Here is a 12,117-nt window from a genome sequence, read left to right as displayed (position 1 = left end):
GTAAAGTGCCCCCCCCCCCCCCCCCCCCGCTCCCAAAAGGAGTATTGGGGGACAGCAAGGGGAGGGACTTCTGGTAGCAAAGGTCAGGGGTTAGGGGGCAGGACTTCCGGTCCCAATGTAGTGACGGGGGGTGGGGAAACTGTTAAGGGGCAGGCTACCTATGTGGCCCCTGACAGCTCAACAAAACTTGTTAAGCAGCCCTCCACTTGAAATAATTGCCCACCCCTGCTCCAGAGTATCAACTATAAGAAAAAACTTACTTCAGAACATAAATTGACTCTCTTTTAGATATATTTTCCTTCTTCCAGTTCCTGCATATAATAAGTTTTTCCATCTGCTGTCTTCCTCTTTTGTGAATGCATAGAATTGTGGATCTGATTATTCACTTCCTCTAAGTCACTTATTTGTGCTCCAAGGTAGTCAAGTAACAACAAGCATGGAAATTATACCAGCAATTTTGCACTGCAAGAAAATATACATATCCCTCGAAAATCTACAAAGAATGACAGAAACTTTTTAAGGTCAGGCTGTAAATCTGAAGTTCTGCCACTTATTTCCTACCCCAATGAAAAACTGGGCATGAAGAATCACAGAAAAGTGTTGCAAGAGTATGATGGGTTAGTCTCCCATCAATATTTAATCATAATTTCCACTAATTTCAGTAAAAGTTTGAGAAGACAGAAAAATGTATCTGGAAAGTGTGATAGAACTGGAAAGGAGAAATAACAAACAAGAGAGCTTGTCTGTCTTTTTCAGAATAATTCATTAACCAGTGCACTTTAACCTGCAACATTCTAGGTTAAATTCCTAACTATACTGTATTTTAGAATGCTAGTAATAAAAAGTTAAGCTTTAACTCAGATTAGATGGCTGTGTAAATGCATGAACAGGCCAATTTTAAAATAAGTCACTGCTTAACACAATTAAGAATATAATTCAGTCTATACATTGATCCCCATTTAAATTAACTTTTAATTTTGCAGCTTTCTTGAGATTGTCTTTTTCTCTCTCATTTCAGAATATAACTGACTATGAGCTGAAAAGATTCAACATAATGCACCAGCCGTAAGTCTCTCATTTCTTTCTGCTTCCTCATGAACATGAGTTTACTAATGTTCTACTGTTTACTGCCATTCATTTTGTTGATCAATGGGTTGATGCTAAGAACTGTAAACTTCTGTTCACCAAACAGCTATAGACGGTAAGCAATTAGAGTTTTACTCAACAAAAAGGTAGTAAAATATTCACCAGAACTGAGGCCCAGAGTAGCTAACAATATAGTTTCTCTTATTCTTGCAACAGTTATTCTCATGTAATACGATACTCTCTTAACAGTGTAATCAGGTTTAAAACAGTATAATTTCCCAACTTTAGGAAAAAGGCAAGTTTAACTTTATCAACTTTTCTGGAACCCAAAAGCATGGTACAGTTTGCACTGTAGGGTACTACATATTCAGATGAACGATTCTCACACTTAGACACCAATTTAGGTGGCCAGATTTTCAACAAAGCTCAGTAAATAAGGTGCATTGAAAACACACTGAGAGCTACTGGGTGCACAGTCCTTTTGAAAATAAGTTGTTATTTAATTATGTAAGTAAGGGAGTTCTTTTGTCAACCTGACCTTGAGATTTGAAAATCATGCAAACTTGGCAGCAGTTACATTGTTCTGATAATAATCCATGATATGCACAGACTGCAGGTAAATAATCAGTTCAGGGAAGCAAAGGTCACAGTGAGGAAAGCATATGATATATTGCTATGTACTGTCTGTTCTGTATAAAACAAGGACCACTTTCATAAAATCAGGTCCAAATTCAAACTACTCAGGTTTGCACGTTGGCCTGTTTTGCAGTCAATTTCAGTCTACCTTCTTTGGCACCAGCTAGTTCCCACAGGATTAGTAATGAGCTTAGAGGGTCTATGTCACTTAATCATATCTGATGCAAGCTACTAATGACCCCAAAGTGATACTATTTATGGGCTATGTAAAATGAGTGAGAGTTTTTCATTCACTTCCTGGTAAATGAATGTTATCCAAATCTCATGTGGTCCAATATTTATAGGCAATGTCTCATGTTAACATTTTAAATAGTTGAAAATAATGTGGCAAGCTTTTGGATTTTAAAACCCTTCATCAGGCTGAGGAAGTCTCTGCAGTTGGTGTGTGCTCTTCCTGAATGAATTCCAGGAAGAGAGCACATCAACTGCAGAAACTTCCTCAGCCTGACGAAGGGCTTTTAAACCTGAAAGCTTGCTAAAAAAAATTTTCCCAACTATTTAAGTTGGTCTAATAAAAGATATTAGATTCACCCAAAGAACCTCATCTGCCTATGTCCTGAGACCAACACAGCTACAACCTACACCCATGTTAACATTTGGCATTTAAATATCCTTCTGAATACTGGTTGTAATATAAAATTATGATACAAACAACTGTGATGATAAAGTTGTAAAACTTTTTCACACACTTGAGGCATGGCAATTAAAATCTCTTTAAGGTAAAAGCTTTAATATTTGGGAGATTATTTTTCTTGGATGCATTTTAACTGCCGGTCCCCAACTTTGGGCAGCCTATGGACCATAATGCCAAGCAAACAACAGGGCAAGTATCATCATACTTTGCTTTCCCTGTTAAATATCTTTTAATTTCTTGTAGCTATGAGCTGTTTGTTGCCCATAGCCTATGGTTTAGGAACGATGGAAGTGCTTTCTCATGTGAAACAATGATATCAAGAAGTGTATTTTATTAACTGATAAAATGCACTCAGCTGTGATGAAGCAAGATGCTGTACTTCACCCCATGGCTTTTTATGCATGGTTATTTTTCCCCTCTTTCATAAAACACTAATGCCAGGCTGTTTAAAAAAAAAGGCTGAGTTTCAAAATTCCTCTCTATTGATAAGTCTTGTTTTTTCCCCATCACACTTGTATTCCTACTGATAAAGACTTGGATGAAAAAGAAAGTTAATATTATCATAGGCTCATATTAATAATTAACTAGATGAATAAGGAAATGTCAGAGGACCATCTTGCAAATAAATTAAGTATAATGAAGTGCAATTTTGACAGTAGAGGATATTAATAACATAAAGCTGACTGAAACCATGACCTTTGTTTCTATGACATTTATGGGTCTGATCTACTACATAGTGAAAGTCAATAGAATCCCTTGATTTGCCATCAGGGATTGACTCTCATTGATGTGAGCTTTTAATCATCCAACTGTCTAATTGTAAGTAGAAGAACATAAACTTTTCTGTAATGTCAATGCTGTCATCGAGTCCAAGACAAAAACTCAAAAATGGACTTCACTTTGTATGAAAAAAGTTTAAGTTCTGATTTCTGAAGTAAACAAGATCAATGGTATGATGTAGATATATATATATATATATATATATATATATATATATTAGGATTTTCTGAATACTTCTTTACGAAATTACTTCTTTAAAAGAACACTTTAGACTTTAATTCATTATTAATTTTTAACAAAAGCTATTAAAATATTATTCTATGCTTTTTATGAAAGGAGAATGCACCCCTAACAACTTGCAGAGGGAAAAAGTGAAAGAAATTATTTGTACTCATAAAACTGGCGAAAAATTTGTAAACTTAATTAAGCAATATAACAAGCTAATACCCTGTGGGCAATAAAGGAACTATAGTGGCTGTATTCCATCACTGGGCTCTGAATTTTCAGTCTTCCTATAGAACTGCATGTCTTAACTGGCTAAACTGACACAAGGATCATATGAGTTGGAAAATAGGGACAGAACAATTACCAGATAAAATCAGACTAGTAATCCAATCCTGTATTCTCCTTCTAATGATGTCCAATGCCAGATGCTTAGGGTAAGATGTCTATTTTAAGGTTTCTTGCAGCTATGGAATACTCTGCTGAAAAGGAATGTTTTTTCTTTCTAACTCCCATTAAATAGAAGTTGGCTGTCCTGAAATATGCCCCCTGTTGGTTTTTAATCTTTATTATTGTGAGTCTAAATATTCTAATTATCCACATAACTGGAAAGATATTGAAATTAGAAAACCAAAGGCAGTCTAAAAGCTAAAGCTCATAGTCATTCTAAATTGTACTGCCATCTTGCATCTGACAAATTAGCCAGCAGCAGACTCCATCAACATGTGGAGGAAAGTCCCAGTAATCCCCTGGTTGCTGCAGAAAGTACTGGTATACACTCATAGACAGCTCAACTACTATTAGCATTTTACAATCCACAAATGTGAAGACAATTCAAACACTCTCACCTCAACAGGCTGGGATCAGTACAAAGTTTCCAAGTGTGGATGGTATTCTGAAGAGCATTTCCCTGGGAAAGGTCTACAACATCCCAGCTATTGTGGTCACAAGCAGATTTAGTCACTTCTGAAATTTATTCAAGGAAAAAGATAACCAGAACAGTACAGTACTCTCAGGTGCTGCATCCAGACAAGAGTGGACGTTTGGTTCCCCAGGGACAAGTAGCAGCAGCAAACCTTGCACCACTGCTACTTGTCCCCAGGGAACACCCATGCCATGCACACTTTGACGTGTGACAAGTTACCCTGGGGGCAGTACAGGAGGCTGGGGACAGCACTGTGCTGGCCCCAGCAAACTTACCTGGGGTTCTGGAGGCATCCTGGGGCTGCAACAGTGGTGATCCTGCTGGGTGGAGCCTGGCTGGCAGCCACAGTGCAGCTCCAGGTGGCCCAGCTCCACTTTTCAGTGGCACATGCTTCTCGTGCACGTACTCCTCCATTTTTCTTTTCCGTGGGTTTTTTTGACCCCTGGATATCCTGGATAACCTGCAGGGGGGAAAAATGGAGCAGTGCATGCATGGGCCATGTGCCTTTGCAGTGCAGAGAACACCTGACTGTGCAGTTTGTGGTGCTGCAGACACGTTTGAGACACCACAAACCATACAACCGCATTCGTCTGGACATGATCAAGGATGTTATCTAAGACAGAAAGGAAATCATATCAAAATAGCCTTAGCAGCATTCTGAAGTATCTTATTCTTTCTGAAAATGCTTACTTAGTTTTGTTCAAAAGGCAATGCAAGGGAGTTTGTGAAACTCACATCTGCCAAACTGACATATGAGTCTTAAGTATAATTGAGTGCTACATATCCATAATTTGGAAGTAAATCTTGAGAAAGAGAGACATAATTATAGTTTAATTAAGCAGGGTATAGATAGTTCAAGGCTTGCAATGTCAGGTATTTATACAGACACTATATCATAATGTGCCTCATTTACTCATATTTCATGTTCCCAGGAATAATTAAATTGGAAGACCTTCGTTATACATAATACAACTAGGGATAGGGAATCTTCCCAACAAGAGCCCCCTGCCATTGTGCTATAAACATGCTCTAAATTAGATCTGAAATGTCATGTCTTGGTTTTATCTCATTTATATATAATAACACTGCATGTATCTCAGTCATTGTACAATAGATGAACAAATGAATAGCACATAATTAAAAGGCCTTCTAATTATAATGTGGGTAGTGTCTGGATTATTTTTTGCAATAATCATCCACCACTTTTCACAGTGGTGATTTATAGTTGTCATCATCTTATAAGATAACTAAACAGTTTTGGTATCCATGAAGTAGATACTTTAATATTAAGACTGATTTACAAATTAGTTTCTAACTTTTCTTTTTCGGTTATTTATAATTTTTTTAAGCAAATTAATATGGGGATGAAATTTTCCAAGATTTCTTCACCTGGAAGAGATGAGGAAAATGTGAATTGGAAAAGCCAGTATATCAGCTACATCAGATATTTTCCCCATGTGTTCCACGGGAAATATTTGCACCTGCATAACTGGGGCTATGTCAGTACTACAAACTTAGTAGTGATGCCATGCTTCAGTACGAAAGTTAACATTTTCAGTCTCTTGACTGAATACTTGATTTCTACATTCTACTTCAGCTTTACCATTAGGATTAGTACTTCATAGTACAGGAAATGGTACTACACCATTTGGATGAGTGTGAAATTGAGGCTTTATAAGCAATATAAGTTTAAAAATGTTTTGTATTTGTACTTTTTAGTACTGCCAATTTTAAATGAGTAGCAACTGTACAGACAACTTGCAACTTTCCACATTTGCACTTTCTTCCCAATGAAGGCTTCAAGCTGAGAAGCATTCTGTAACTAGTGCTTTCTATCATGATAATTAGTAAGTAAGCAAAGTTTACCCCTCTCATAAGCACATCTATATTATAATGGATTTTAAATTACCATATTGCTTCAAAATGCCAGTGCTGACTCAGGCACACAGTTGTACAGTTTTAAACATGCAGATTTTGTTGCCTTGTTTTTCTTAATTTCCCTGTGTAGTTTCAATAGTATTTTCAAAATTTTTTATTTATCCTGTTGCTGAAAATGAACAGTGCCACAGAAAATTGTGTTTAAGATTTAGATTATTTTTCTTAATATAGCTCCCTCCCGAATAATAAAAATAACACCCAATATAGCCTGCAAGAAGTTTTTTGTATTTTAGTATAATAAACATCTTATCTGGGTGCTGTCTTAGCTGCTAGCATAGAATATACAGCAATATAAATGCTTCAGAGGAAACACGTTCCATATATTAAAATGATAATTTTGCCTTAACCTTACTTCAGTTTCTCCAAAAGCTGAAATTCTCCTTTGCAAGATTTTCAGTGCAGCCAAAGAGCCCATGGTACCCCTTAGTTAGTACCTTTAATGTTGCATCCAAAAAGAAAGGTAAAAAAGAGTCTTATTTGCAAATTACTCCTAACATATAACATAGGAATTAAGCAATACTAAAGAAAATTGATTAAGTTCAAAAGGTGGGTGAATGTCTCGGTGCACCAAGGTTATGGTAGTTTGTATGTTTGGGTCTGCTACATAGTAGGCAAGGATGTTTCCTGAGGAAGAACAACTTACATTCAAAAACCTTCTCTAACTTTATCTCAGCTATTTAGTTACTTCAATAAAAGTTATCACCATAAGAAATCCTTGCCTCAGTGCACCAAAACAGCTTGCATGGCCATGAACCAAGAGCACTGTCTACCTGGGTTATTTCCCTTGCCTCAGCTACCCAACTGTTGTGATACAAAGCGCTCTATGGAGGAAGGGATGCCTACCAAACATACTTTAATTCTCCAACAGCTGAAAAACAATATCATCCTAACTGGAAATTTCTATAACATTTCCCAGTGCATAAGAATCAGCCCAGACTTTCCTCCAAAAAAACTAAACAGCCGTTTTTAAATTTTAGTTCATTTTTATTACTCTTAGGTTTGGGTAAGTTGTTGGAGGAGGGGGGGTGTCTACATTTTGAGTGGCTTGACTGATGTCAGAAAGTAAGTATGCCAACCCATAGACAATGGCATTGAAGACATGGTGGCTTAGATGCCAAACATAGAAAATAGCTTTACAATGATGTGCCTACTTACTTATGTAAGTGCCTTTATGAGGTTTGCCCCTCCGTAACTTCCATTGTGGCTGCTCATTCCCATTGTTGAATCTGGACTTTGAAACATTTGTTTCAATGCCTTCCTTTTTGTACCTTTGAAGTCCCGTCAATTAATACCTAAGGGCACCTATCCATGTACATTGAGTCTGTTCCAATGTGCTGTAATTACAGTGCATCAGAGCACATGGTAATTACCGTACACCAGCAGACTCCAGCATCATGTGCATCAGCATCCCCATGCTGAAAAAAGGCAGCGGGGGGTGCTTTAGTTAAAGTGCCTCCACCACCATGTTTCAGTGCAGGAATGCTGATACATGTGACACTCTGGGCCCTTTAATTAAAGCTGTTCTTGGAGGCACTCTAATTAAAGTATTTCCCTCTCTCCTCGCCTCCCAGAGCAGGTCTATAAATGCCCATAATTCACAAAGAAGTCAACTCACACAAAGGTGGATACACCATGTCAACTGCCATTGCACAAGCATTCTAAATAAAAGTTGACCAGAAACAGCTGCAAGGACCAGGCTGGTCTTGCCTTTCTTTCTCAACAAAAAAACTGTTAACCTGAACTGGTACATTTTGAGTATTGTGTAGAGAAAGAAAGATATAAAAATAAATACTGGTTGTTGGAAGATCACCAGATGGTGCTATTGCAGATAGTTTCAAGAGCTCTGCTGGTAAATAAAGCAAGGGCCACCCTCAAAGCAGGTCTCAGGCTGCTGGGTAATCTTTCCTGCTCTCTCCTCACTAGTACAACTCACCTTATGATGCCCAACCAAGTGAAAGCAGCAAATGAAAACAGAATTGGATATGGGAGGAATCAACAATGGAAGCTTTTACTCATCTACAGGTTTCCCTCACTTCATGCAGGTTCTGTATATGTGAATTTGCTCTTATGTGATGACCATAGGTAATGTGTAGGGCGTGCACAAAGGTGCATCTGCACCCCCTGAGATTAGCCGTGCAACCCCTGAGAAAAGCACCACCAACACTGCCAGTGGTGCCTGTGAGCAGTTGCCCCTCGTCAGCCCCCCCCCCCGCCACCGCTAGCAGTGTCCGTGGGTGGTCAGCGCTCGCCACCCACTCCCTGCCACCAACACCACCACGGCTACCTACAGGAGCTCTCCACTCGCCGCCACCACACCCACACTGCTGACACCACCACCTGTGGGCAGTCACCGTGCCCCCCCAGCCTCCAGGGGCACGTGGAATTCATGGTGATGACCTTTTTTATACCCCAAATTCACTATATGCCAAGTAAATTCACTCTTATGCGATCAGCATAGATGTGCACCCTTTTCACCCAAGCAGGTAAATCTGTGGGGGGAAGGGGAAAGCGCCATGGAGCCAGGGCCCCACTCACCCCAGCCCCTGCTGCAGCTGCTCTGGGAGTGGCTGATGCCACCTGCCTGCAGCCACTGGGCTGTGCCATGCCCCAAAGCCCCCAGGGTTCTGCTTATCCCCATTCACTCCAGCCCCTGGGCTGCTCCATGCCATTATGTAGGCAGCTGGCATTGGCTGTTCCCGGGGCTGCTGCAGCAGGGACTGAGATGAGTGGGGACAAGCAGAGGCCTGGGAGGCACACGACACAGTGCTGCTTGTCCCAGTGCACTCCAGCCCCTGCTGCAGGAGCCCCAGGAATGGCCAATGCCAGCTGCCTGCACCATGGTATGGCACAGCCCAGGGGCTAGGGTGAGTCAGGACAAGTGGAGCCCTGGGGGGTTTGGGGTGCAGCGCAGCCCAGCAGCTGCAGACAGCTGGCATCAGCCAATCCTGGGGCCACTACAGCAGGGTATCGGATGAGTGCAGACAAGCTGCACTGTGCCCCGTGCCCCCCAGGCCTCCGCATGTTCTCACTCACCCTAGCCCCTGCTGCAGCAGCCCCGGCAATGGCCAATGCCACCTGCAGATGGATCTGTCAGTGGGTGCAGGGCAGGGGAGCACGGCTTTTGCTGCTATGCATGCCCCGGGAGGGCTGCGGGCTGGGGGGCTATGGTGGGCTCTTCCCAGGGGGGATGTGCCCCTGGATCTGTGCATGGGGTGAGAGCAGGCTGCCACCTGCCTCAAGTGCTGGGAAGAGCCCGGTGCTGCTGCCAGCCCCAGCCTGCAGTGGCAGCCTATTCTCATCCCACATGCAGATCTGGGGGCATGTGCCCCTGGGAAGAATCTGGCACAGCCCCCATCCTGCAGCCCTCCCAGGGTGCACATTGCAGCAAGAGCCGTGCCCCCCCACCCCGCACCCACTGACAGTTTCCCTTCCTTTGCTCCCTGCTGCAGCCCCGGAAGCAGCTAACTCCACCTGCCTTCAGCCACTGGGCTACACTGCACCCCTCCCCCTGCCCCTTCCCTAACCCTAGCCTCTCTCCCTCCCTACCTCACCTCTGTGGGAATGAATCCCTATTGATTACCTTATAAACTGGGGTCCCTTTATGCAAATTCAATTTATGCACAGTTTTCCGAGAATGCACGTACCACATAAAGCAAGGGAAACTGGTATTCCAAAAGGGTATACTAGTGATAGCCTACATCTTCTGCAAACTGCTCTTGATATTTGATACCACAGAATCTCTTTCACTCCCTGTTCTCAACAATTCTCTCTTAAGGTTTCCCCAATTTAGCCGCACATTTTTTCCCTCCTTTCCATGAAGTCCTTCTCAAGTTAATTCAACAATTAGAAAGATGTTGAAAAACAGGGCAGTGTGTGCTATAACAGTTCTATCTATAATAATCTTTCTTAATTTAACCATTTGTGAAGAAGCACTCAATGCACAGGCAGAAGTTACATTTGCTGTGTGATCAGCCCCATGAAAGCACTCTACAGCCATGCCCTAACAGAAGTGCATGGCTGCAAAACACTTCAAAAGTCCCTGATCATGCAAAAAATTAACCCTCATTATATGAGGGTTCAAATGCAGGTGTTCCAACATGGAGTGCCTTCATTAACTTCCTTCTACTCAGGCAGCTGGGTTGATGCAACCCAGCTCAGGCTGGTGTTTGCCCAGCCTGTGCTGGAGTGGAAGGGGGTGGATTGGCTCCAGTCCACCTACCCCCACTCCAGCATAGACTGGGAAAACCCTAGCCCGACCTCCCACTTTTCCCTTCTCCTCCCTTCCCATCGTGCAGACAGCATCAGAGCTAGGAGAAGGCAGGGCAGGGCTATGGGAAGAGGCTGTAGAGCACAGCCCCTCTTGCTGGATCAGCTCCAAATTGGAGCTTGATCCCCCACCCTCCCAACCCAATAGCAAATGTCTGTTGAGTCAGGAGGGTTGATCTAACTCATGGCACTTTCTGTGAAGTGCTATGAGTTAAAGTAGGGAGCTGCACTTTTGTGTGTACTTTCAGAGTATTTTTGAAAGGCATTATCATAAGTATCTCTTTTACAGGAGGATCTGTTACTCCCTGTTAGGGACAGCCAGGAAGGTGAATCATGAACCACTACTGCTTTTAGTCTGGTAAACCATGGAGTTTATGCTGCCATGGTTTGTCAATTAATGGTTACAGCTGCCTCATAAGAATGAGTGCTGAATGGATGTGGGTTGAGCACTGAAGCAAGAACCTTATGCCAACCCCCCTATTAGACGGTTGAACATTGCTATCCCAATTTAATTGATGGAGACAGAAAAAACAGAAAAGGAAACCTAATTACCCAACTTGAGATGCCTTGGCTGTGATTTTTAAAAGTGTTAAGTCTCCACAGTTCACAGTCACATTTGGCTTTGCAGATGCCTGTTGCTTTTGTAAACTTGTCTCTGGATAACTGAAGTTGGAGTGCCTCTTAAAAACCTGAAACAGCCACCTTAGGCCAATCTTTGTAGATCCAAACTACTTGTTTTCATAGGAGTCTGCAGCAAAGTCAAGAACAGAACATCAGTCTCCTTCAAGCACTTTTCCCCTACCCCTTCAGCTGATTTGCTTTGCCTTCCTGTATTGCAAAGCTGCATTCAGACCACAGAAAACAGGCTGTTGCTGTTTCAGTTCAATGGGCTTTCTTCCCTTTTAAAAAGTTATATTTGGTAAATCGGAAAGTGCTGCACCTGGGACTCAAAATCAGAAGAAAATAACTTCTAGGTCACTCAAGCAATGAAGCATGAAGAATTGTTAATTTATAATCTCATTTTAGCTGAATTCCACATGTGCAGAGTCTCAAGCACACTCTGTACAGAGAACAGAACAGATGTCTTAACTCATTTCACTCCAAGTCTCCTAGCTTGAATCCTCTCATTTTTTTGAATACATTACTTAATTTACAGTACATTATTGCCGCAGACAGAGCCCCCTGCAGAAGAGTATTACCTCCTTCTGTCCTTCAGAGTGGCTACTTTGATAACCAATGAAAAAGTAATTTTTTCCTGCCTTTGTACAACAATATAAAATTTAATTTACTACATTAGGGGGTTGTGTTGTGGTATGGGTAGACTCTCCAGTACTTCTAAAGTGGGAAAAATAATTAAACATCATCAAATCTGGACTTTTAAAATGCAGAAGTGAGAATTCAAAGGAATTATTGACAACTGAAGATAAATAGTAATAAGGTATCTGGAGGAGAGAGCGAAAGCCTCTCGTGTAAGCGTCAAGGGGACTGTAATAATTACAGATGGAGTTATAAGCTAAATGCAAGGTGCAGGCAGAGGTGCAAGTAAGAGATATATAGCAATGTAGATATA

At 41.4% G+C, this 12,117-nt stretch overlaps 2 protein-coding genes across 11 annotated transcripts in view; one reads left to right on the top strand and one right to left on the bottom strand.

The window, feature by feature from the left end:
* DNTT (DNA nucleotidylexotransferase) overlaps positions 1-4,514 on the bottom strand; it is a 464,208-nt gene extending 459,694 nt beyond the window's left edge. For 7 of the 10 annotated variants that reach the window (XM_019502670.1, XM_019502663.1, XM_019502671.1 and 4 more), the window contains exon 1: positions 4,267-4,513. The gene's annotated coding sequence lies outside the window, so the exon portion shown is untranslated. Of the gene's footprint in view, positions 1-4,266 lie in introns of all 10 variants that reach the window. The other 3 variants (XM_019502662.1, XM_019502674.1, XM_019502672.1) reach the window with 2 other exon arrangements.
* Positions 1-12,117, top strand: part of BLNK (B-cell linker) — a 201,804-nt gene that overhangs the window by 53,380 nt on the left and 136,307 nt on the right. The window contains exon 4 of the mRNA XM_019502659.1: positions 1,019-1,065. Within this exon, the coding sequence (XP_019358204.1) occupies positions 1,019-1,065 (47 nt within the window). The remainder of the gene's footprint in view (positions 1-1,018; positions 1,066-12,117) is intronic.

Source organism: Gavialis gangeticus, unplaced genomic scaffold (genome assembly GCF_001723915.1).
Source record: "Gavialis gangeticus isolate Ggan-Ray unplaced genomic scaffold, GavGan_comp1, whole genome shotgun sequence".
Taxonomy (NCBI): Eukaryota; Metazoa; Chordata; order Crocodylia; family Gavialidae; genus Gavialis; species Gavialis gangeticus.
The sequence above is the reverse complement of the archived record's forward strand: the minus strand, read 5'-3'. Positions and strand labels throughout refer to the sequence as shown.